The sequence below is a fragment of the Rattus norvegicus genome, chromosome 1, assembly GCF_021556685.1.
Source record: "Rattus norvegicus strain SHRSP/BbbUtx chromosome 1, alternate assembly SHRSP_T2T, whole genome shotgun sequence".
In the NCBI taxonomy this organism is placed as follows: Eukaryota; Metazoa; Chordata; class Mammalia; order Rodentia; family Muridae; genus Rattus; species Rattus norvegicus.
In genome coordinates this window covers 96,364,769-96,391,857 of record NC_141534.1, presented here as the reverse complement: position 1 = coordinate 96,391,857, position 27,089 = coordinate 96,364,769, and the positions used below count along the sequence as shown (strand labels likewise).

At 44.6% G+C, this 27,089-nt stretch overlaps 1 protein-coding gene across 3 annotated transcripts; it reads left to right on the top strand.

Annotated features, from left to right (window-relative positions):
* Zfp74 (zinc finger protein 74) lies at positions 1–25,435 on the top strand. 3 transcript variants are annotated; one of them, XM_087576203.1, is made up of 6 exons: positions 1–211; positions 1,903–2,079; positions 16,351–16,401; positions 20,671–20,797; positions 21,024–21,119; positions 22,027–25,435. In XM_087576203.1, the coding sequence occupies exons 3-6, from the start codon at positions 16,387–16,389 to the stop codon at positions 23,838–23,840; spliced, it is 2,052 nt and encodes a 683-aa protein (XP_087432329.1). In that variant the 5' UTR covers positions 1–211; positions 1,903–2,079; positions 16,351–16,386; the 3' UTR covers positions 23,841–25,435.
* Positions 25,436–27,089: the final 1,654 nt, after the last annotated feature.

Genomic DNA, 27,089 nt, shown 5'->3' with positions numbered 1-27,089 from the left:
AGTTGCAAGTTGCACCCCTAGGCTGTGATTGCCAGGCCGCGGGGAAGCCGCTGCTACAGAACCCGCCCAAGCCCAAGCTGATCCCCGTGCCGCAGCGCCGCACCCCTACCCGAGCTGTGGCCACTCTCCCGGCTCGCACACAGAAGGCCAGACCTGCCCGGCGAGCCGCGGGGCCCTCTGGGAAGTGCTACCCTGCGTCTAACGGACCCAGGTTTGTGCAGCTTCTCCCCCAGCCTAGTAGTGCTGGGCGGTAGCCTGGGGGCTGTGCGCCTTGGGCGGCGTTGGGTTGTGGGATCGCGGCCGGTGGCCCGGCTCCGCGGTGAGTCCCCGGAAGCCGTGAGCCCGGAGGCCAGAACTCTTTGTGCTGGGTGGGAGCCCGGGCCCTGTAGAGCCAGCACGGGTGTGGATGGAGGACGGGATGCCGGGGCTTTGCAGCGGCCGTGATGCGACTGTAATTTGCTCGTCATCCTTTATGTCCCTTTACGAACATGGGTACACAAGTGATGACTGAGATAATGAATGGATGAATTAATGAAAAACCCTGTGAGTGGAAGTTAAGCGGGTAGGATTGTGCGTGGAGATATGTGAAGATCGCGTTTGAACGAGTGCTACTTTTAGCCGTTTATAATAATTGAAAATATTTTTATATGAAACATCAGTATCCCCAGCACTTGACTATTTTCGTATTGACAAGCTGTCTTGTGTACCTGACAGGCGAAGTTCCTTTGCCTTGCTGTCCCAATTCCTTTCCCCAAAAAGCAAGATACAGAAAAGCACAAAAACGAAAAATTATTCAGTTCTCCTGACAAATTTACTTCTTTACACTTGTTTGAGTGTGAACACATGCATTTATGTGCTCATATAAAGAACGTGGTTGCTTAAAAGAGCAGTAACATTTATTCTGTTCTGAAACTTACGGCTCCTATTTAACAATTGATATTAACATATCGACATTAATAATTGCATATACGTTCTAAACTGGCGCGCGTGCACACACACACATGCACATATATATGTCTCCTGAACAATTTCTGTCTTCAACCTCTTGAAGCTGTAAACTAAGTACATGAAGAGCGATTTGACCCGGTTTCCCCCTCCCACCTTTCCTCGTTTCCCCACTCCCTGCAGGTAGGCTTTTAGAAGTGGAATTGATGTGGTAACAAGCATATCCCTATTAAAACCTCCCAAAATCTGAACTCTTGTTCCCCATGTGAAGTTCTAGCATCCTACAATATTACTGAAATAATCAATGCGTCTCCGTTAATATTTCAGTAATATTGGAATAGAGATACACCCTAGATAGCAAGGGATACTGTAACAGTAATCTTTACCTTCATAGTTATAAAATAAAATTTAAGTTTGCAGTGAGAGACCAAATCTTTTGGGTTCAGACTCCGTCTTAGAGAACCTGACCTGAGGTTGAACTTCAAGTTCACTAACAGGCCAGTACCTGGCACCAGTTTCCAGGTTACCCCCTAACAAGACCTAATTCTAGCACCAGTTTCCAGGTTGTTCCCCAACAAATCTGCACTCCCAGGTTACAAGCCTGCCCCTGACTTGTCACTTCTTATCAACCACCAGTTTGTTGGGGCCTGGAGAGATGGCTCAGTGCCACCTTAAGAGCCATAATCAGATGTGTACCAGGCTAGATACCCCCTTTTTGCCTCTATAAATGTTTGCCTGAAACTAGGCTCGGGGCTCCACCTTCCTGCTGTGTCAGGGGTGGCAGGGAACTCAAGCTGGTGACCCTAGTGTGATTGCATTGGATTCAGCTCCTTGGTGGTCTTTTGTGGGGGTTCACAAAGGTCTCATGGCACAACAGCAGTACTTGTTACCAAAATCAAGCATTTCAGTAAAGATCTCTTTGGTGATTTGTTTTCTAAGGGAGTGTTCTGTTTTCAGCTTTCGTTGTCAGAATTCTTCCTGCGCTGAGGAACCTTTTAGAAGCTCAATATTTACTGAAGGTTGGACATATATCAGTCAGTTGTTGGTGCGCTGGATCCTGCAGTGAACAGAGGAATCGGCCCCCTCTCCCTCGGCTAATCAGGATGCCGACGTTGCTGTGGAGTAGATAATAAAGTGAGTGAACATGAGCCATATCAAATGTTGAAAGATACTAAGACAAAAAGGCAAAAGAGGAGGCTGTTTAGAATTAGAGATGGGTGGGGCTGGGGATTTAGCTCAGTGGTAGAGCGCTTACCTAGGAAGCGCAAGGCCCTGGGTTCGGTCCCCAGCTCCGAAAAAAAGAACCAAAAAAAAAAAAAAAAAAAAAGAATTAGAGATGGGAAGTAGAGTCTGGACGGAGGTCCAGGGAAGACAGAAAAGGGTCAATAAGGTGACAGGAGGAACAGAGTGAGGGACGCATATGACCGAGGAAGGGTTATTCCATAGAGGAAGGATGCAGCTCTTAAGGTTCCGACGTCTTCATGCCTGCTCTGATGAAAACACTGGCAGTGACTAAAACAGCAAGGAAGGAAGGAAAGATCAGTAGAGGGGGAGAGCAGAGGAAGTGGGACTTTATAGACCACGGTACCTTGAATGAGAAGGGAGGTATTTTGAACATGTGAATAATAATATATCCGCTTAGTGGCAACTGGCAACTTTCGCTGCTCTCTGGTGACACCTGGAAAAGGAATGAAGAAGGGGCAGGGGCAGAATGAGGGAGGGAGCAGGAAGACCAATTAGGAGAGCCTTGGAATAGGGGAAACATGTTGGAGATCCAGACCAGCAGTAACGACTGACGGGTGGTACACTGGACACAGAGTAAAACAGAGCTGCGGTGGGTGACTGCAAGAACGGAGCCAGCACGGGACCGTGACAAGCTGGCACAGAGTTTGTTTATATACTGCACATTTGATTCTGTTTTGGTTGTTATTTGAGACAGGCTTTTCCTGTGTAGTCTTGGTTGTCCTGGAACTCGCTCTGTATACCAGGCTGGCCTCAAACTCAGAGATCTGCCTGCCTGGGATTAAAGGCATGCGACACCACTGCCTGGCTAAGAACTCAATTATTGAGAATGGAGGAGAATCTTCCTCGAGGAGAAAATGAGGTTCTGGTTTGGGATCCAGTATGTGACATTCAGGAGACCTGGGGTGGGGAATTACCATCAAAAATGATACTGAAGGGTTGGGGATTTAGCTCAGTGGTAGAGCACTTGCCTAGCAAGCGCAAGACCCTGGATTCAGTCCTCAGCTCCAAAAAAAAAAAAAAAAAAAAAAAAAAAAAAAAGATACTGAAAACCACAAGAATGAGTGAGATACTTAAGACAGAAAAGGTAGCAGTGAAAGACCCACTGGGGGTCACTCAAACATGATGTCTGGAGAATCAGTAAAATTGATCAACAGAGACTAGCTAGAACAGTCAGAGGAAACTAGGTCAATGTGTTACCCTTGACAGACACAAGGAATGAATCTATTTTAATGAAAACTGTGTCAACATACAGAGGGGGTACGGAAGACTGAGAAAGATGGTGCATTGAATTTAGCAACATAAAATTCACTGGTGTCTCGGAAGACAATTTCCTTGGTTTATGGAACCAAGGAGAATGAGAGAAGGAAGACGGAAGAGATCAAATGCAGACGTCTCTTTTTTAAAAATAATTATTTATTTATGTATATGAGTACACTGTAGCTGTCTTCGGACACACCAGAAGAGGGTGCCAAATCCCAATCTAGATGGTTGTGAGCCACCATGTGGCTTCCAGAGGTTGCTGGACCTCTGGAAGAACAGTCAGTGCTCCTAACCATTGAGCCATCTCTCCAGTCCTGCAGACAGCTCTTAATAAATCCACCCCCACAATACACATGCACCAAAAAAGGTAAATATGAGCAAAATATACTGGATGAAACTCGCAGAGAACTAAGCAGACATGAGAGAGATAAATGAATGTTCTTTTTTTTTTTTTCTTTTCTTTTTTTTTCGGAGCTGGGGACCGAACCCAGGGCCTTGCGCTTGCTAGGCAAGCACTCTACCACTGAGCCAATCCCCAACCCCTAAATGTATGTTCTTATGTAGTCAGAGTCTGTAGGATCAGGGGTCAGAGTGTCCTTAGCTTGGGAGATGATCATGTTAGTAGAGGGGAGGAGGAGGAGAAAGAAGAGGAGGAAGAGAGACAGGAGGAGGAAGAAGGAGAGGAGGGGAAGGGGAGGGGAGGAAGGAAAGAGGGGAAGGGGAGGGGGAGAAGGAGAAAGAGGAGGAGGAGAAACTAACAGGGCAAGAGACAAGCAGCAGAGCAGCTGTGCTGGTGAGAGCTTGTAACTCTGTCCACACTTCATAGTGACTAGAGTGAGGGAAGCCCCAGCCTGTCTCAGCCAAGAGACTGGTTAGAAAAACTGGGTCAAAGCCTTGTATTCATGAATGAGTTGTATAGGCACAATGCCCATCTTAGAGTAACAATATTAACTTCAAATTTTGTATCAATATAAGAAATTTATACCAATGAAAACCTTAAATTTGCATCAGTATATGAATTCTGTACCAATGTAAGAAATTATTACTTCAATTTTCACCAATTGCAAAGATTTCTACCAATGTAAAATTGTAGCTACACGGTGTTTTGTTCAAGAATAAAATTAGTAATCCATCCTATCACCCCTGTTCACAATTATGACCATTTCCAAATTATCCCTTAAAATGGCAACCTATCTATAATTTATACAATAACCATAACCAGACACCCAAACCCAAGGGATCAAGAGGATGACTCTTCACAACTTCTTCCTGCTGTATAGGGGTGACAAAAAAATTCTTTAAAGGGGTGGGGAGGTGTTGTTGTAAAAATATAAAAAATAAAATGCTGTCTTTTATCCCCCGCTAGGTCTGTCACCACAGTACCCCAAGGTATCTGCTGGATATCTTGCCAGAAGCACACATTCCAATTCCGTGGCGGCCCAGACTAGCCGCCCCACACTCCATTACACTTAAATCTGCACATGAGAGAACACACCACACAATAACCTTTGATCCAATTGATAAGATATAGTTGCCCACTTAAACATACAAAGCCCTGTACACATCCACCCCTTAAGAACATTCATAACAACCTGTAAATACACAGAGTGGAATCTTAACATCACCCGCCATGTTGTCTTGCCACAGCTTCTCTCTCTGTCCCTCCAGTCTCTTCCCCCTTTCCGTTCCAGTCTCCTCCTCTTCCTTCAAACTTCTCTCCCACCCATCCTTCCTTCTCATCCAGTGACAGGCCTCCTTCTATCCTGTACCTGCCTCACCTGTATTTTACAAATTCAATGGGGAGAAGGTTCTTGTGAAGTCACCTGAGTCCTGAGTATGCAGCCAGCCTTGGGGCAGTGGAATTAGCATCAAAATACAGAAAACTCCAGGGCAAATCACCTTAGGGAGGAGTAGGAAAATTAGAAAAATTGGTTAGACTTGAGAAAGCTAGCTTTAGCATCTGTTGTCCAGTCTCTGTCTGCTTAGAAAGCTCAGGGCTTGACTGAAGCTCTGACTGGATCTGTCTGAAAGGTTGCATGCACCAAGGTCATCAGGAATGGCCAGCTATTCCTGAAGCTGTTCTGGGAACAAGTCTCTGCAAACAGCTTCAGGAGGCAGGGAGCTGGAAGAGCAGGTCATTTCAGCCTCCCTGAGGATGAACCTTGTCAGCTGCACATTCTGCAACATAAGAGTCTTAACAACCAACATTTTAGTACTATTAAGATATTCGTGGGGCTGGGGATTTAGCTCAGTGGTAGAGCGCTTACCTAGGAAGCACAAGGCCCTGGGTTTGGTCCCCAGCTCCGAAAAAAAGAACCAAAAAAAAAAAAAAAAAAGATATTTGTATGGGGGACTGGAGAGATGGCTCAGTGGTTAAGAGCACTGACTGCTCTACCAGAGGTCCTGAGTTCAATTCCCAGCAACCACATGGTGGCTCACAGCCATCTGTAATGGGATCTGATACCCTCTTCTGGTGTGTCTGAGACAGCTACAGTGTACTCATATACATAAAACAAATAAATACATCTTTAAAAAAAAAGATATTCGTATGGATTGCGCAAGGTGCACAGATGAGTTTTATTTCTTGTTTGGGCAGGGGAAAGGCAACCATCCTTTTATCAATTGTTTATTTATCAATAAACAATTGTAATAACTCTTCATACCATGTGAAGGAAGGCACGATGAATCTTAAAGATTCCACATCCAACAAGATTTATGGTGTAATTTTAGCTGAAGTTTTGTCTAGAGTCTTTTTTTTTTCTTTTCTTTTTTTTTTTTTTTAAAGATTTATTTATTTATTATATATAAGTACACTGTAGCTGTCTTCAGATACACCAGAAGAGGGCATCAGATCTCATTCCAGATGGTTGTGAGCCACCATGTGGGTGCTGGGATTTGAACTCAGGACCTCTGGAAGAGCAGTCACCACTGAGCTATCTCTCCAGCCTGTCTAGAGACATTTTTATGTCTAAGCCAGTTACAGGGCTGATCCCACGTGGAGGAATCAAGGTACCTGTCCTGTTTAATTTTAGAATCTTTTGTTTCTGTAGCCAAGGTCTACAGGGGGTCTTCCCTTGTTATATCTGATCCATGTCATTCTGGAAGGGGTCCAAAGCTGCCTTTCCTTTCCTGTTAACACAGATACAGAGTCTCTTTCCCAAAATAGCACGTCCTTAGTCCAGTAACCAGAAATCACTAAGGGCATAGATTTAATTAATTCAGTAGCTTGTCCTCTCTCCCAGAGGAATTTTAGTATAGCTACTAAACTCACAACCATACACGTTTTGATAATTAAAACAATTCAAAGCAATTAAAACAATCTAAACAAGTATTATTATCTGTTGAGATAGTGCTCCTCCACCATCTCCTGCCCCTACCTACCTGAGATCAAGGCCTAAGTTAGTTATTCATTTATATACTCAAACTCTCCCTTCTATGGAGATTAACATCTCCATGGTACATATGTCTCTTTTCTCTTTATATAATTTGAATTAACATAAGCTTCTAGTATCTGAGGTACGTTTTTTCTTCTTACCCTCTATTCTTGACCTATAATTTAAGATCAAAATCCTTAAAATATTTATTCATCTATGCATTTAACTTTAATTAAATTCCCTTCTACTTACTGTAAAAGCCTGTTTCCAGGCTCTAAATTTGTCATACCAGGCTAAACGATCCCAGAAACCCCATGTACACCATATTCAGAGATCCTGAGAGCTACCCTGGCATAGACTTTTAATGCATTTTTCTCATCCATTCTCCCTTCTATCTCTGTGTGCCTTTGTTTCCTTACATTTGAGATCAAAGGCCTGGATCTCTTTGTTCCATGTATATTTAAAAAAAACATTTAAACAATTACCATTATACTCCCTTCTATCCTTGAAAAACAATTACATCAAATTTTCATCCATCTCTATTCTTCATTTATCTGGTTGTGAGAGGCAGGCAGCGTCTACCGTTTGTCTCCTCTGGACTTTGCAGCAGCCTGTCTCTTTGCACAGCAGGGGCTCCCAGCGCCTCTGAGCCCAAACTCTTTGTATAGTTCTGAACTGTGGGAAGAAATCCCCATGTTGCTCTGGAAAAATCTGTAGCCTGGTAAGAAGCCAGTTCTCCCCAACTCCTGATCTGACATCATGGCATGTGTGTATTACATCTGAGAATCTCTAAATAATGTTTAAATGTGGGTTCTTGCCTACCACATTGTGTGCCATGTATAGCAGTGAATTGTTAATCTGCTTTGAGCTCCTGGGAGGTTGCATATGCTGTGCACCCACCCAAGAGCTCTGGATTCACGAATGGAAGACACATGTTCAACTTTTATGTTTTGATATGCCTGGACTAGCTCAGTGGCTGGACAGTTCCTGAAGCTCCCCCAGGCTAGCACACACTCCCCTCCGGTATTCCTGAGCTAACACTTTTTAAATCTAGATTTCATCTCTGCTGCCCTGTTTCCTTCTGGGCAGCCCTCCCATGGGGCCACTTTCCCTTTGCATCTTCCTTTCAGTCGTCTCAACCTCCTCTCTTTCACAGCGTGGTCAGTTCTGCACCCTCTCGTGGCAGAATTCTTTCTTTCTCTCCCCTGTATATCTTGCCAAGGAATCCTAAAAGTCCTTCCTCTTTCACTCTGCCCAGCCATTGGCTGTTGCCTCTTTATTGATTAATCAAAAACCAGTTGGGGTCAGGGACCCCCAGCTCCTGGACATGCAGATTCTCGTGTGATTTTGGGGGCTGAATTAAGACAAAGCACTAGAACCAATCCCCAACACAGCAAAACATTGTGCCTGCGTTCCCCTGTCCGCACCCCAACGTTCTGTTCTCTGAACTTGTTAGAATTGTGACCAAGTCTGTCATCAGTCTGTAACATTCCTGTGCAGTTTTACATAAAACACTTCTCCTTTGGGCATTCCCTTTGTAAGCATAGTACTTGTGCGTCATGTGTTTGCTATTACCTCAGAGGTTGTTTTCCACTGTTTTGCATTTGTGTTTAGAAAGTGTCTATTGACACTTGGCTCACTGATGTTTCCTCTTGATTTGTGGATTCTACTGAGCAGCACAAAGACGGTCCCTGTTGCTGTTCAAATGGTTGTTGTTGTTGTTTACGGCACCCATTTCTTTCCTGGTTTCCATTTCTTTGTTTTCCCTAAGCCTCTAGTTTTCCATTAGAGATCTCAACATACTAATCATGGTGTTATAAAACTCATTTCACAAACTTTACTGTCCCCTTTCATGAGAATTACTGTGCTAGGTGATGAAACATCGAGTCCTACAGCAGTCCACTCCATAAATGCTTCTGCACTAGAAAGCCTGACACACCTACAGATAATACTGGTGCAGAGTGGTGAATGCCACAGTTTGGGAGTTTAAGGGATACAGGAGTGTAAGTACAGAGAGGAGCATCCCAGCCAAGAAATGAAGTAGTTTTAACTTAAAAACAGGTTTTGGTAAGGGAGAGGCAGGGTTAGTTGGAAATCAGGAGATGGCTTCTGGGCTTGGGAGCAGGATGTGTGGTGACTTTTTGGGGTAAGTGCTATATGTTTTTTTTTTGTTTTTTTTTTCTGTTTTTTTTTTCTTTTCTTTTTTTTTTTTTGGAGCTGGGGACCGAACCCAGGGCCTTGTGCTTGCTAGGCAAGCGCTCTACCACTGAGCTAAATCCCCAACCCCAGTGCTATATGTTTTAAGAAGGCATATCATTATGGGTGATGTTCAACTTCAGGAGTGAAAGACAAGGCCAGTGAGGCATTCAGAAATAAACCTATAGAATGAGCTACTGAACAAACAAGCAGCAGAGTGTTTTATAAATATAATTTAGAAGCATTTATACTATTTTATATGTATGTGTGCCGGCTTGTATGTATATATATGTCCCGTGTGTGTGACTGATGGCCTTGGAGGGTATTTCTAGCCCCTGGGGCTGGAGCTGCAGGCAATGATGAATGCCCAGTGTGGGTGTTGGGGGCTGAACCTGGGTCTTCTGCAAGAAAAGCGAGTGCTTTTAACCACTAAGCAATTTCTCCAGCCTCAGTATAAAATTCTTAATTAAATCATGGTTTTAAAAAATTAACTGGGGTTGGGGATTTAGCTCAGCTGTAGAGCGCTTGCCTAGCAAGCGCAAGGCCCTGGGTTCGGTCCCCAGCTCCAAAAAAAAAGAAAAAAGAAAAAGAAAAAATTAACTTTGAGAAGGGTATTGTTAAATTAGGGATGTTTGAATATACATATTTAAAAAATATGAGTATATGTATCTTAGTTGGGATTTCATTGCTGGAAAGAGACACCATGACCACAGAAACTCTTATACAGGAAAACATTTACTGGGGCTGGGTTACAGTTCAGAGGTTCAGTCCATTGTCATCATGGCAGAAAGCATGGCAGCGTCCAGGCAAGCATGGCGAGGGCAGGCCGGGTGCTGGAGTGGGCCAAGAGTTCTACATCTTCATCTGACAGCAGCAGAAGGAGACTGTCTGCTGTAGGCAGTCAGTAAGAGGTTCTGTGGATCCCACTGACCATGCATGATCATGTATATGAGACCTCAAAGCCGTGCTTCCGCGATGTCACCCTTCCTCCAATAAGGCCACACCTCCTAATGGTGCCGGTTCCCACGGGGCAAGCACATTCAGACCACACAGTGGGTATATGCATGTCATAGAGGCTGCTCACAGAGGTCAGAAGAGGGCATCAGATTCCTAGGAGCTGGAGTTACAGGCAGTTGTGAACCACCTGAGACAGAAGAGCAGCCAGTTCTCTTCACCACTGCGCCGTCTCTCCAGCCCCATGAACGTACAGATTTAATTACTGTACCAATGTTCAATGTTTTTGGTGTAATAGTGCCATTGTGTTCACAGAATTTCTTAGTTTTAACAGACACAAGCTAGGAATAAGAGCGAAGTTCACCTGGGCGATGGCTGTGCACGCTTTTAATCCCAGCACTCAGGAGGCAGACGCAGGCGACTCTCTAAGTTCGAGGCCAGCCTGGTCTGCAGAGCAAGTTTCAGGACAGCCAGGGCTACACAGAGAAAACCCATCTTGAAAAAGAAAAGTAAAAATGAGTACAAATTGAGGGGAATTTCAGTAAAATACATACAAGTTCCTAAGATATCCTAGAGGGAAGGAAGGAACTGGTAAGCTATTTTAGGAAACACATCCCTCCCTTTTAACCTCCTCTGCAGAGGGATCATTGTCCAGTCTGGCTAATGTGTTCTCTTTCCTAATGCTCAGCAAATGTAGCTCTGAATAAAGACGGATTTATATTCATTATGAATGCTTAAGGCCTACACTCAGCCTTATTTCCTACTAGCTCTTATATCTTAAATTAGCCCGTGTATATTAATCTATACGGCTCATTCCTTACTTCTCCTTCAGTTCTTCCTTGTCTGACTGGTGAATCCTCCCACAATGGAGACTTTCCCAGAGTTCCTATCTCTGCCCGGAAGCCCCGCCTATTCTCTCCTCCTTTGCTATAGGCCATCAGCCTTTTATTAAACCAATAACAACACCAAAGTCCACTGCATTCAACTCTCTAGGGCACAGAAATCAGCATTTGAATAATACAAAGACAACCTTTATACAGTGCACAAAGAATCACCCCTACTGATTGTCTTAGCTTTAACTGTGACCCGGAACAAGCCCTCTCGTCCTTGAGTTGCTTTTGTTTTATCACAGTCATAGTTAAAATAGACAGTGTTAAAGTCTGGGGCTGAAGAGAATGGAGGTGGTGTGAAACCTGAACCGAGCATCGAAGAATGAAAAAAAAAAAAGTATCTAATACATGTAATTGGAATCTCCGAGAAAAGGAGAATGCAGAAGAAAAAAAAATGTTTGAAGACATAATGGTTGAGGTTTTTCCAAAATTAGTAAATCATAGATTGAAGCTTGGTGAACAGCAGGCAGTCTGTATACCCAGCATACATCATGAATATCATATCAAGACCTGCCAGAAACAGGCAAAGGGGAAAATCTTGGAGGCAACAAGAGAAGAAAACTTCCCTACTTCCAAACAAGGAAAAGAATTACATTAATAAGATCCTATGATCCCTGCACCAATGGCCCAGAGGCAGAGGTTGGAGGGCAGGGAGGTCACAGGGTCGGGGAGTAGACGAGGGAGGACTGGGAAGTGATGGTGGAGTACATGATGTGAAATTCCCAAATAATGAAAATATTATGTTGGAAAAAAAGACATTATGTAAACAAGATGAGAAGAAACCTTTCTAGGATCACAGAATGAAAAACAAAATTCAGTAGATAGCAAGCAAAACTCCCTCAAAAATGAAGGAGGACCTGGTGGGGATCCTGTCAGTGATTTGATCAACCCTCATCAGAGAAGCATCTTGCCGTTGATGGACGTTGCTACAGAGGCCAGCAACTGGACAGCGTGCACAGGGTGTGAGGCTCAGCCCCTACCGGGATGCCTTTCCCACTCCCTCCACTTAAGGGCTGGCCGACGAGAAGGCAGAAAGCCTGGAGGTGATGGAAAAGCACTTCCAGACACATCTGGGCTGATGCACACAGGAGCACACACTGCGGGTGACAGCACGCAGAAGAGCTGCACAAAATGTTGTCAAGCCAGAAAAATCTCATCACGGAGAAGCAGAAGTGAACAGGGAGTCCCACCCTACCCAAGAAGCTGTTTGCAGTTGATACCTGCTGGGAGAGGGAAGATCAGTGTTGTGCAGTGGATGGCACCAGATGCATTAACCACACTTGAGGGCAGGCCTGATGCTCGCAAGGAGTTGAATGACAAAATGCACTGTGGGGTATTAGTTTCTGGTTTGGTTTGGTTTGGGTTTTTGTTTGTTTTTTAAAAGATTTATTTATTTATTTATTTATTTATTTATTTATTTATTTATTTATTTATTATAAGTACACTGTAGCTGTCTTCAGATACACTAGAAGAGGGCATTAGATCCCATTACAGACAGTTGTGAGCCACCATGGAGTTGCTGGGATTTGAACTTAGGACCTCTGGAAGAGCAGTCAGTGCTCTTAACCGCTGAGCCATCTCTCCAGCCCGGGTTTTTGTTTTTTAAGACAATAAGTGAAAATAAAGTTGGGTAGGTAAGCAGGGAGAATCTGAGGAGACTTGGGGAAGGGGGAAAATATGATCACAATGTATTATATGAAAAACATTTAATTTTTATATTTTATTTTTTGTGTTTTGTTTTTTTTTTAAAACAAGGCCTCACTATGTAGCAACTCTGGATGACCTGGAACTCACTGTGTACACCAGGGTGGCCTTGAACTCACAGCGATCCACCTGTCTCTGCCTCCCAAGTGCTGGGTTCAAAGTTGTGTGTCAATACACCTGCTGATTTAAAAAAAAAATCACAAAAGTGAAAGAGGGGCCCAAGCATAGTGGCACGTGCCTTTAATTCTGGTACTTAGGAGGTAGAAGCAGTTGGATCCTAAGTTAGAGGCCAGCTTGGTCTACAGAGAATATTCCAGGCTAGTCAGGGATAGATACACAGTGAGATCCTATGTAACATTTAATACCATGATACATGTATGCAGGAATTTAATTTGGCAGCAGTTTTTCTTTTTTTCTTTTTTCTTTTTTTTTTTTTTTCCGGAGCTGGGGACCGAACCCAGGGCCTTGCGTGGCAGCAGTTTTTCTTAAGCTTAGCTAATTCCCAAATAACGACACAGAGAGACTACTATTTGTTTACAAGTTAAAAGCATAATAACTAGGCACTATACCTCTACTCTAATACTGTAAGCTAATCTGGCTACCTCCCAGCCAAAATCCCCAAGATTTTGCAAGCATTTTAGTATTGGTCTTGTTTTGGGGGCTTCAAATGAGTTCTCCCAAGATGTCTTCTCTCACCTTCCTTGTGGCTGAATCCCTCTTACTCCTCTCCCTCCCCCTCCCCTGGCTGGCAGAAGTCCTGCCCTGTTCTCTCCTCTGCCCAGCCATTGGCTGATCAACTTTTATTGACAAGTCAGAGAATAAAAGAGGAACAACGTTTACACAAACTTGAAACAGGAGATTCTTAACATAAGCCTTACAATGCCATGTCTGGGATTGAAACCAGATAGTGGGATAGAGAAATAAGCATTTGAATAACAAAAGGATAATCTTTACACCGTGCACAAAATGTGCCTACAAGCCTGCCTTCAAAAAGAAAAAGGAGAAGGAGGAGGAAGAGGAAGAGGAGGAAAAAGACAGAGGAAGTGACACTGGGAAGATGGTAGAGTAGGAAACCTTCCAGCAAATTTATTTTATTTTTATTGGAAACAACTAGATAGCATACTGGTACCCAGATATTTCTTTCTTTATAAGGAATTCAAGGAGAAGTTTGACACACCAGCAAGAAGAAAGGGTTCAGTCAGGGACTGTGGGAGATTGGGAACAACCGCAGACAGAACTTCCAGGGTTCTGGAGCCCCTCAGAAAAGGAGCCACGCGGGGCTGGGGATTTAGCTCAGTGGTAGAGCGCTTACCTAGGAAGCGCAAGGCCCTGGGTTCGGTCCCCAGCTCCGAAAAAAAAAAAAAAAGAACCACAAAAAAAAAAAAAAAAAAAAAAAAGAAAAGGAGGCACGCAAGGAAGTGCTGTAGCTGGAAGCCCCACCATGGTGATCGCCCCAGAGGGGTTATCCACAGTCCACTGGAGGAGGAGAGCAAACAGTCTCTGAGAGGGAGAAGCGGACCTGCTAGAAGGCTCCCCTGAATGTCTTATGGAGACAGAAGACCCAGAGGGGCAGATAAGGAAGTGTCCACCCTAGAGGATGAGAGGCCCCTCTGGCAGGTAGAGGGCAGCACACCCTGAGCCAGGCTCTGCCTGGAGCCTCCTATCTAAGGAAGGAGAGGCAGCCAAGGGTGAGCCAGAGAGGCTTTGGTCCTGGTGCTCCTGGGGAAAGTACCCGTGGCCATTGCTTCTTCCACCGTCCCTTGGAGATTGGCCTGGCTCTCATCTCCCAGCTCCATTCATACCCCTTTGATCGGAGTCAGAGCAGAACCTGTGCTGTCTGGGATGAGATGACGCCATTGTGTCTTTCTGTTTACATCTTTAGGCTTCCGCTGGGGGCCTTGTCAAGGTTCTCCAGGAGAACAGAACTGTCCATGGGGTTTGTAGAGTAGCTTACAGGTTGTGGTCCAGCTGATCCAACAACGCGTGTCTGATAATGGAAAGTTCAGGAATCCAGTAGTTGCTCAGTCTGTGAAGCCGGATGTCTCTCTCGGCTGGTCTTCAGGACGCGTTGGGATCCTGAGGAAGGCAGCTCTGTGCCAGCGAAGGAGTGGACTTGCTAAGTAAGAGCAAGAGCAAGCAGGCAAGAAGTGGGAGCATCCACGTCCGGTCTGAAGGCCGCCAGAGAAGGTGTGGTCCAGATCAAAGATGGAGCTTCCCACATCAAAAGATCCAGATGAAAAGTGAGCCTGAGCTGCTGTTTCCACCTTCCGACAGCTCTCCCTGACAGCACTCTAGACTGTAGGTGGGGTTGGGGCCGGTGTGGACAGGATAGAGCTTAAACACCAGGGCGAGGACCTGGGACCTGGCAGGGGAATCCTTTTCTTGAAGGAGGAGAATGAGAGCACCATCTCTTGACCGCCTGTCCCCAGTCCCGTATCTATTTTTCTGTCTGCCTAGATTGAGAAAAAGTAAGTTTGTGAGAGACGTTCCCTTGCTCAAACCCCTGATCATCGACTGCACCTATTCTTTTTCTTTTCCCTACGTGTGTGAGCCTGTGTGAGTGTGTATGGACACGTGTGTGCAGGTACCCAGGTTTTCCCTATGTGTGTGAGCCTGTGTGAGTGTGTATGGACATGTGTGTGCCCAGGGAGGCCAGAAAAGGCCATTGGATCCCTGGCCTCGGAGTTGGAGTTACAGGCATTTGTGACCCGAGGGTTGTGGGTAATTAGTGTGGGTCTTCAGAGCAGGCTGGCACATCTTAGTTATTGAGCCAACTTTCAGCTCCTTACTCCACCTTTCTAATCATGTAATTACCCTGACATATCTAATGCCTTTCTGTTTTAGATCTCTTTTTTAGCCTATGGAAAATAAAGACTTAATTCTCCTACCCACGGATACTTCTGGTACACAATACTTACTAACAAACATTCCAATTATGGTGACACATCGCCTTTCGTTAAATTCCCATTTAATGATCTCTTTTATAAATGTCTCTAAGACAATGCTCTAAGACAGCCTGAGTGCTTAGCAGTTTCCTAATTGTCCCAACCCCGTGCTCTCAGAGGTGTGGATAAAGTCCTGAGCACCCCCACCCCCACCCCGAGCCCTCACAACTCTTGTTCCGCACACCCCGCTCTCAGCTCCACGTTATCTTTTGTGATCCTGATGGCTCTTGGCTCCTCGGCAATGTGAATATTGTGTACTTTCTGTTAGAGTCAAGAACGAGTATTATAGGAGAACTTTCTCGGATCCTCCAGCAGCGTCAACCATGACTTCTGTATAGTTTAAAGCTTAGGTCCTGGCTCATCTAACTTAACCTGACTGTCTTGCCCATGACCCGCCTCTTGGCGAGCTCTATACCTTTCCGCTGTGCTCTGGTTCACCTGTTCCCCTACATCTCTGCTTTCAAATCTCTGGCTTCTGCTTTCTTCCCCTGATCCTTCTCTCTGCCTAGAAGTCCCGCCCCCTACTTCCTGCCCAGCTATTGGCCACCAGATCTTTACTACAACCAATCAGCAGTGAGACAACCTCTGATGCAGTTCTAGATCGCCTTTAGGCAGGTGAGGAAGGACGAATACTTCGAAAGTGGAAAACCTGGTGCTGAGTCAGGACAATACCAGAGTCCTGCCAGCATTTAGCTCTCTGCCGGTACAGTCAACGGTTGAAAACACAGAGATGCACCCTCACACGATGTCAAACACAGACTGTAGTTGTCAATACAATTCTCTGAAACCACAAAGACAACCGTGCTTTAATGACTTCTGTTCTTTTTGCCAGCTCAGCTTGCTCAGGACGTCCCTCCCTAAAAAGAAGAGGAAATGACCGAGTCTGAGGTAAATATTAAACGTTCTCTCATCCTCTGCTTCTTCTACATGCAGTTTAAGGACCCTACCGTAACCCAGGCAACACATTTAGAAGGTCTGTACACATCATTTTTTTCCCCTCCAGAGCGAGTAGCATTAGCAGATTAAAGCTAAGGGAGAGTTTAATAAATGTGGCTGTTTTATGAAGTCCGGTCAGAGAGATTAAAGCTGGGTCTCAAGCAGTTCAGTGGTGGGGCCACGGACCTCCACATGGCTAGCACACTCTCCCCTCCCATATTCCTGAATTTTTTTCTTACTAAAACCTAATCCTGCCCGCCGCCCTGGCCTTCAGCCCTCCTAGGCCATGATCACTGGCTTTTACATGTTGGCTGGCTCTCTGTCCTGCACTTCTTATGCCCAATCTTTCTGTCTCCCCAGCAGAGGGTCTCCTACTTCCTCAGTCCCCTTGCCCCCAAATCCTAAAGTCTCACCTCTGTCTCCCTGCCCAACCATTGGCAACTTTATTTGCCAGTCAGAACCAGCTGGGGGCAGGAACCCTCAGTGCCTCACATGCTAAATTCTTGTGCAATTTTGGGAACCCATGATGCAAGCTTTAAACCGAATCACAACACAGCTCAACCCTGCAGAGGTTTTAGAGGCCAGAACACAAGCTGTGTGCAAGCTGTGTGTGGCAGTGTATGGCTGTAATCTTTGGGTGGAGAAAAGAGAAGCAGTTTAATTCATCCTTAGCTACATAGCATGTTCAAGGCCAGCCTAGGTAACACAGGATCAGAGTAATGGTTACCTCTGGAAGATAGACGGTTACTTGAGTAACTGGGAGTATTGAAGACATCTTCATTTGACTTTTGTTTAGTGAGTAACCATGTCATAAGTTATAAAAATGTCAGTTATGAAGACCTCCCTCTGTTGACTTATTGAATATAACCCTCATTTCATGGCGTCTTTAACTCAGTTGAGGTAAACGCTGAAGGATGGTTTCCTTGACCGAGTTTCCACATCTGCCAGCTTTTTACACCTCTAAGTTCTGCCTCGGGCAGCTTTCAAAGTGAACTCACTGTGTAGCCAGTACAGGGTCAAGAAATAGAATTGCTGACCAGTGAAGTGACTCCAGGAGTAAAGGCCCTTGCCACCAGACTGAAGACTTCTATTCGATCTGGGCCCATGTGGTGGACAGAAGGAGGGAGGGAGTCCTATCATCCATGTGCTCCGCCTGTATCAGGCTTCATGTCCTTAATACCATGCTTACCAGATTCCTCCACGTTAAATTGTTACATTAATTGTAGCTCAGCTTCTCTCACTCACCTATCAAACGAACAAGCTTCTATTCACAGTTATTGTTGACGTGCACTTAATTGGCTTTATTTTTAGGAGATTATAAATATAAAAGATGTGTAATTTCTTATAAATGCCAGGCCGTGCATAAAGTCCATTGTTATGGAAAACCATTTTCTAGAGGGATTGTCCACAGTGGTCCTGTGTCTCACAGTGCCCAGGCACCCCAAATAACCTTTTCGAGTGTTGTTAGTGGCTTATTTTGCACCAATAGGGATTGAGCACAGAACCCTGCAGCGATAAATAGTAAATCAAACGTACCAGTGGACCACATGTTATCTGTGGGGTATTTTCCTCTCAACCAGCAAAGCATCTCAACCCGACTCGCTAAATTTCCAATCTCCATCCCACATCGCTACCAGCTACTCTCTGAGCCTTGTGGTGATCTCGCCTCCATGGCTATCCCTAGAAGTGACAGTCCTTCTAGTTCCCATGGTGAGGGTCGTCCCATTCAGCCATCCACCTGCTGTGGTTATAGTCACAATTCCCAGTAACCTGTTAAAACCAAAACTCACGAAGCTTGTAATTTATCAATCAGATTTATATCAGTAAATTCTCACTCCACAAAACGCCCACACAATGAACTCAGAACCAATTGATATTGATATAAGCTGCCCACCCAGGCAAGACAAATCGTCCTATAAAAATCCATCTCTTATGAAATATAGCTACCTGTGGCCACTTAAAGCCACACGGATCTGGGTCTTCCTTCTCTGCCTCCATCTAGGTTCCTCTCCTCCTCCTTTCTCTCTCCCCTCCAAAACTCTGTGCTTGCCTCTCTTTTTCACTGTTCAATCACAGGCCTTGCCTTGTCTTGTGCACACAGACAACAATCCACAGGACCCCATGCATGAGCACTAGACTGCTGAGTTAGGAGCAGCCCCCATTTTTTTTAAAGGGATGTTATGTGTATGTGTGAGCCTGTTCCGGTGCCCTTGGAGTCCAGTGGTTCTCTGGAGCTGGAATGGCAGGTGGTCATGAGCTGCCTGACACGAATGATGGAACTGAACCTGGGCCCTCTGTAAAAGCAGCCAGTGCTCTTAATCACTGAGCCATCTCTCTAGCCCTATATTTAAAGCTTGCCTTTTGAACATAATATGCCCTTGTTTGTTGGCAAAGGAGAAGCTCAAAATTTGTGTACATAAAATCATATTCTTTTTTTTTTTTTCGGAGCTGGGGACCGAACCCAGGGCCTTGTGCTTGCTAGGCAAGTGCTCTACCACTGAGCTAAATCCCCAACCTCTAAAATCATATTCTTGAGGAAAACAAAGATGGTGGCAGCGGCAGTCACCCACTGCTGAGGAGCTCTGTGGAGTGTGGGAGAGACCCATGGAGGCCCTGAAGGTGATGCGGTGGTGGAAAGGGAATATGCAGAGCCCGCAGTAGCTCTGGAACAACTATGGAGGAAAAGGCAAATGTAATGGGAAGATGCTTCTAAAAAGTGGACTCATGACATTGGAAAGATGATGGGGTTGGGGGTGGGGGAGCCTACCCCCCCTCCCATCCGAACCACCACTCTCTGTCTCCTTAGAATACAAACAAGCTATCAGGGATTATAATAAAGTGTGATGTGATATAATAAAGCGAAAACTAACACATCAGAGTAGGACAAACCAGACAGGAGGAAAAGAGCCCCAGAAGAGGCACAGGAATAGATAGATGCAGAGCCCTGCTCGTTCACACACTCACGGATCTCACAGCAGTGCTAAATGGAAAACAGCCTATACCCGGAGGGAATAAAGGGCAAAAAGAGAGCAAATATATCAATAAAATAAAAATAAAATCAATCCCAGCAGGTGCGCAGGTGAGTTGATCCCCGAGTTCAAGGCTAGCCTGGTCCAGTAGGTAAGTCCCAGGAAAGCCAAGGCCAGGGCTACACAGAGAATCCGTGTCTCAAAACAAAAAATCTGTGGCACAACATGAGACACGGACCCTCCAAAGATGCTGCTGAGTCCGTTTTCTGTCGTCTGTGTACGGCTGGGCGTGCAGCCTACCGCTCAGAGCGAGCAGTTTGTTTCCACAGTGACGCTACGGGAGAATTTATTACTACATCGATACCACTGATTTTCTCAGCTTTTTAAATTTATTTCATGTCAGTTTAAGTTTGCATATAAAATTTCATCCCTGTTCTAAGAGTTTTCAACTGAATGATGGTGCCTCTAAGGGATGGATAGTGACTTTCTGAATCTTGTTTGTATCTGTTACTATGGCTCCCTTCCCATCCGTTCTGGTGGTGATTCTGTCCACAGAGGTCTGATGTGCTTTCCCTTTCTAGTGTCTCGGTTTGGCTTTTCTTCAGTGTTTCTGGATGCCACGACTGAATTCCTCTTTCATGCCCTATGTCTCTGTCCTTATAGCATTCAGCTCTCTCTCTCTCTCTCTCGCTCTCTCTCTCTGTGTGTGTGTCTGTGTGTGTCTGTGTGTGTCTGTGTGTGTCTGTGAGGGTGTGTGTATGTATGTATGTGTCCATGTGTGTGTATATAGGAGTGTGTGTGTGTGTGTGTGTGTGTGTGTGTGTGTGTGTGTATTTAGAGTCTGGGACAGTAGCATCCTAGGCACTGTGATTACTAGTATGTTGGGCTGGATTGAAGCTTCCCTTCCTGACATGTTGAATCCATCATGACAACAGGCAAGGCTGAAACCTCCCTAGCACACTGTGTTCACCAGGGTAACAGGCAAGGCTGGAGTCTCCCAGGTATGCTTGTTCATTGGGTGTAATTTTATAGCTGAACAAAACTCTACCATATATACACGCCACTGGCTCTGTTTTCCAGTAACTGAACATAAACTGACAATTCGCTAATTGGAATGACGTTTGCTTCATTTTGTTTAGAAAATGGGCAATGCTTTTTGTAACCTCACCTTTCTGAATTATATCTGGACAAGGCTTGTTATGTTTTCCCTACACCATTAAAATGGATAACCTGAGGTTGTGTATTGTTACAGGGACTAGTGACGTTCAAAGATGTGGCCATTGATTTCACCCCAGAAGAATGGAAGCAGCTGGATCCTACTCAGCGGAACCTATATCGGAATGTGATGCTCGAAAATTATAACAACTTGATCACAGTTGGTAAGACAATGGACTTTCTGTAAAACAGATGGAATTTTGAGTGTTGATAAGGATGCCTTGAGATGTTGCTGTCCCTGCTGCAGCTTTCAAAGGAAAACCTCTGGTGGTATTTGAGGGACGACATCCTCGGAAGTTAGTGCGCCTGGCTTTCCCAGGCCCACAGAATCCTGGGTTGTTTTTGTTACTGCTGTGTATACCCACACCAATGTCATTTCCCCCTCAACAGGCCCGCCACTCTCCAAACCCGATGTGATTTTCAAGTTGGAACAAGAGGAAGAGCCATGTGTAGTGGAGAAAGAAGTGTTAAGGAGACGCCGTCCAGGTTAGTGGGAGGGAACCAGACAGGTGAAGCGAGAGGACCAATAAAGGATTGGTTTGAGATGTTTCACAAGGTAGATTCCCAAAGCACGCAGTAACAGTTGAGTGTTGCGAACTCTTTGAAACCAAGATGTTACTTCTTTTTTAAAAATTGTTGGGGTTGGGGATTTAGCTCAGTGGTAGAGCGCTTGCCTAGCAAGCGCAAGGCCCTGAGTTCGGTCCCCAGCTCCGAAAAAAAGAAAAGAAAAAAAAATTGTTTAAGCACATTTTTTATTTATGTACACACACATGTGGGTGCATGTGTGCTATGTTCACGTGTGGAAGTCAGAGGATAAGTTGTACAATCAGATTTGGGACATCAGGCTTGATGGCAAGTGCCTTTACTGCCTGATCCAAGGTGTTATTTTTTCAATACTATAGTATGTGCGTGTGTGCGTGCGTGCGTGCATGCGCGTGTGTGTGTGTGTGTACGAGTGCGCGTGTATATGCATGTGTGTATGTGTGTGCAGATATGCATGTGGAGGCCAGAGGACAACCATATTCTGAGGTTTTGAGAGTTAGAATTGCTATCTTTATGGCAGCACACAATTGACCTTGTAACATTTTTCTTTTCACTGTTGTCCATGTTGTATTGAGACAGGGTCTTACATAGCCCAAGTAAGCCTTGAACTTACAAATTCATATTTAATTTGAAATTACAAATTAATATTAACTTTCTTTTATGTAAAACAAAGGTAATTAAATTTCTAAATACCTATTTTATTACCAAAGTAAATATTTTTAAGATTACATTAAAATAGGAGATATGCATTTGAATTTGTTTACTTGTGGGAACATGATTTTCAAGTATCCTTGGTATTTCGATATTGGAAGAGAAACCACCAGTGATGTTTATTTGCTGTCTATTTTAGGAGAGATTTTGGGCATTGATGAACACCAGAAAAACCAGAACAGGCTCTTGAGACAAGTTCTCAAGGGGACGGTGGTGACTCACGAAGCCGATGAACGCCCTAAGAAGTTCGCAAATACATTCTCTCCAAACTCAGACTCCGTTCCTTCCGGACACAATCTCTGTGACCCTGACAGTGTTGGAAAGCGTGCAGAACCGGATTCTGGCGATCCCGGTAATGCAAAGCAGCCGTCGCCAGAGGAGCGTTTCCAGGAAGATGATGCGGAGCAACCATTTCACAACAGCTCGCCCCATTTTGTGCTGACGCCCTTCAAGTGCAATCACTGTGGAAAAGGCTTTAGTCAGACCCTGGACCTGATTCGACACCTGAGAGTTCACACTGGGGGGAAACTGTATGAGTGCCATCAGTGTGGAAAAGGCTTTAGCCACAAGGAGAAACTTATTAATCACCATAAACTTCACAGTAGGGATCAGTGCTATGAGTGTAACGAATGTGGGAAGACTTTCATTAAGATGTCAAATCTCATGAGACATCAACGAATTCACACCGGAGAGAAACCATATGTGTGCCAGGAGTGTGGGAAATCCTTCAGCCAGAAATCTAATCTCATTGACCACGAAAAGATTCACACTGGCGAGAAGCCTTATGAATGCAGGGAGTGTGGGAAATCCTTCAGCCAGAAACAAAGCCTTGTCGCACACCAAAAAGTTCACACTGGGGAGAAGCCTTACGCGTGCAATGAGTGTGGGAAGGCCTTTCCTCGGATCGCTTCCCTTGCTCTTCATATGCGCAGTCACACGGGAGAAAAACCATATAAGTGTGATAAGTGTGGAAAAGCCTTCTCTCAGTTTTCCATGCTCATCATACACGTGAGAATCCACACTGGTGAGAAGCCGTACGAGTGCAGCGAGTGTGGAAAAGCCTTCTCTCAGAGCTCAGCACTAACTGTGCATATTAGAAGCCACACGGGTGAGAAACCCTATGAATGCAAGGAATGCAGAAAATCCTTCAGTCATAAGAAAAACTTCATCACCCATCAGAAGATTCATACTCGGGAGAAGCCGTATGGATGCAATGAGTGTGGCAAAGCCTTTATCCAGATGTCAAACCTTGTCCGGCACCAGAGGATCCACACGGGAGAAAAGCCTTATCTATGTAAGGAATGTGGCAAAGCCTTCAGCCAGAAGTCAAATCTCATTGCTCATGAAAAAATTCACTCTGGAGAGAAGCCCTACGAATGTAACGAGTGTGGGAAAGCCTTCAGCCAGAAGCAAAACTTCATTACCCATCAGAAAGTTCACACGGGAGAGAAACCTTATGATTGTAACAAGTGTGGGAAGGCCTTTTCTCAGATCGCTTCCCTTACCCTTCATTTGCGAAGTCACACGGGAGAAAGGCCTTATGAGTGTGACAAGTGCGGGAAAGCCTTCTCCCAGTGCTCACTACTCAATTTACACATGCGAAGTCACACAGGCGAGAAGCCATACATATGCAACGAATGTGGAAAAGCCTTCTCTCAAAGAACATCCCTCATTGTGCACATGAGAGGCCACACTGGCGAGAAGCCCTATGAATGTAACAAGTGTGGGAAAGCCTTCTCCCAGAGCTCATCCCTCACCATACACATCCGGGGTCACACGGGCGAGAAACCCTTCGACTGCAGCAAGTGTGGAAAAGCCTTCTCTCAGATATCTTCCCTTACACTTCATATGAGGAAACACACAGGGGAGAAGCCCTATAACTGTATCGAGTGTGGCAAAGCTTTCAGCCAAAAGTCGCACCTTGTCAGACACCAGAGAATCCACACTCACTAGAGACTAGTGAACACTGTGAACATGAGGACTGCCTTCCAATGAAATGAACACCTCACAGCACACTACATGATCAGTTCTAGTACTGACTGTTGGAAAGCTTTGTGAAGAAGCCATGCGTTTGTTAGAGAATTCTCCCTGCGATGACCAATTGTATGAGAAAACTGAGAAACTTTGAACAAACACCATTGACATCAGTATTCTCATTCAAATCCGAAAGAAAATATCTGCTGTGAAACAACGCATTGGAGCTCCTTGCCAGTGTACTAAGCAAGAGACAGAGATTGGAAAAAGCAGGCAATATGGGACCATGGGAAGTAGGTGCTGTATGATAATGTGTCAGGAAGAAAGGCTGAGGGAAGTAGGTGACATGTGCACAAGTTAAAAACGTGCCGACAAATGCAAGAGATCACCTGAAAAAGCAAGTCAGGAAATTATGAGTTTAAGTACCCTTCCAATTCTCTTTCTTTCCTTCCATGAAGAATTTACATGTCAGTTGCTAAGAATTTCCTGATCTGATTTCAGAGTAATATGGCAAGGGAAAGGACCATGAATAGCAAAAACAAAAAATACAACACAACCCTACAAAAACAAACAAAACAACAACAAAAAAAACCATTTTTTTTTGACAAAACAGCTAGGGAAGATGTTCACTCAGTTCTAGATACTAAATTATTTAACGTTTTTTCTTTTTTTTTTTTTTTTTTTTTTTACTTAAATTCTTTTGAGTGAATAAACTAGTGGAAACAAATTGAAATCCAAGACTCGGCAATTTTCTGTATGCGTGGTGCTACTGAAATCATTGGAATAAATCCAGCCTGTTCAATATGTGTACAAGTCATGTGACCCAAACATGTTACTTCTTAAACATGGATACACAGAATCCTTCAGGCTGGTGAGACGGCCCCGCTGATACGCTGATACGGTGATGGCTGCCAAGCCTGATACTCCCTACAATGATCCCCGGAATCCAGATGGTGGATGGAAAGAACTGACTCCCACAGTTGCCCTCTGACCTCCAATGCACGCCATGGCATGCATGCACACACACACACACACACACACACACACACACACACACACACACACTCCAGATAGGAAAGGTAAAATCATAAAACCATGCTGGAAATAAAGTAGAATATGTTGCTTTAAAGAGCATTAACAAAGCCCTACAAACATGGAGCAGGCTATTTCCTGCTAGTGTAGTGGACTCAGGAGTGTCCACGCATGTCAGCAGAGATTTACCTCTAAGTGTGTGCGGATTCATGGCTTGGTTTGCTCTAAACGATAAGTAATATTGCCATCAATGCAGTGATAGATCAACATGTTTATTTCTATGATAGGACACTATACTTTATTTAAAAATATACCAAATTTACATGTAGTTACTTGGATAGATCACAGTATGTTGAGAGGAAGAACCAAAATACTCAATTAAACATGGTAAAATAATTGTAAGTTGATTAAAACAGTTCAAAGAACAGCATTGTCTATTGCTCATGGTCCATTTATAATGCTAATTGCCTTTGAGGATGTAGAAGGTTTTATGGGAGTTGTTACATTGATCTGTAATACTTCAATAAAAGAATAAAAGCAAATATAGTGTTAACCAGTCTGGTCATCAAACTAGTTCTGAGGCTTTAAAGGGTCTTGTGTTCAGTTGCCGATGATCACTTGCGTAAGTCAAACGGGTGTTGGAATCACGGGCTTATGGGATCCATTTTTAAATAGCGCGTGTTATTTTACACCTAATCCTCTTTACACGAGCCTGACTTTAAGATGTTTTTACTCTGTAACGGTTGGATCTGGGATGTTTGCCCCAAAGACTCGTATGTTGAAAACTTGGTCCCCAAAACAACAGTGTTGAGAGGTGATTTAGTCCTGAGGCTTCTGACCTCTTCAAAGTTGAATCCACCTACAGATTCCTAGCTGATGCCCAATGGCGGGAGCTGTAGGAGGTGATGCCGACTCAGAGGAAGTGGGGCCACCTGAGGCATGCCTTCAGAGGAAGACGTTTCTTCCTCGTCTCCGTTGATTTTTCATAGACATTCTTGCCATAGCAACAGGAAGCTGGCTGACTCATCGGAACCTTCATCAGGATAAGGCCAACCACCAGGATAAAACGCTTGAGGCTAGTTTAAAAAAGTTGGGAGAATTTATCTTCAGTATAGCTCCTTTCCCAGCTGAAAGCGATAGAAAGACAAAGACATTACTCATTGCAATAATCGACTCTCAGATTTAAAAAGTGAGGTCCCATTGCATCTGGGCTGCAGTTCAAATGAAAGAAGGAAAGGAACTGTGCAAGCCTCTCAAGCCAGGCCAGAGGCCAGTGCCAGCACCAGGCAGGAGCAAAGCTCAGCAGATCTCAGCCAAGCTGCTCTGAGTGCCTAGATTCCTTGTTTGTTTTCCTTTTAAACTATTTTTTTTTCTGGGTGGTGGTTTGGTGGGTGGTGTTGAAACACTTTCTGTAGCCCAGGTTAACCTTGAACTCACGGTAATTCTACTGCTTCTCCCTCCTGAATGTTGGGTTTGGAGGCATGAGCTGCCCCAGTGCCATGTGGTTTCTGGATTCTTTTTTTTTTTTTTTTTTGGAGCTGGGGACCGAACCCAGGGCCTTGCGCTTCCTAGGCAAGCGCTCTACCACTGAGCTAAATCCCCAACCCGGTTTCTGGATTAGGCGTATGTTGGAGGTTCCTGTGTGCTGGGCGAAGGCCAGGTGAGGTAAAAGCTCACTCCTGGCTGTTGGGTAAGTTTCACACTGTTCCTGTTGGAAGGAGGCTGGCCATTCAAATCTGCCCTATCATTCAGACACTGCAGGATTAAGACTCTGCCTTTGGCTGTCATGTATTTCATCTCTGTAACTCTTAGTTTCTCAGAGCAGACACAGAAATGCCCGTGGCATTAGCGCTGTGTTTAGCTAACAATCTGAAGCCCTAAGGTCATGCTTTTCTCTCCTGCTTTGTCCAGCACAGAGCGGAATTATCGGTCACTCTCACGGGATTCTACTCCAGGTTTAACCAGAACGCGCTGAGATGTTAGATATGTGCTCACCCAGAAACCTGCCTGAAAAACAAGTCAACACAGCCTTAGTTAGGAATATCCATGGCGATGCTTGTGTGACACATCATTCTATGGACCACCCATGTCCTCTGTGTCACTGGAAATAGTCATAATGACTTTAAATCACACCACACCAGAGACTTAATTAAGAAGGCTTTTCAGATGTCCTCTAGACCATTCTTGTTCCCAGAA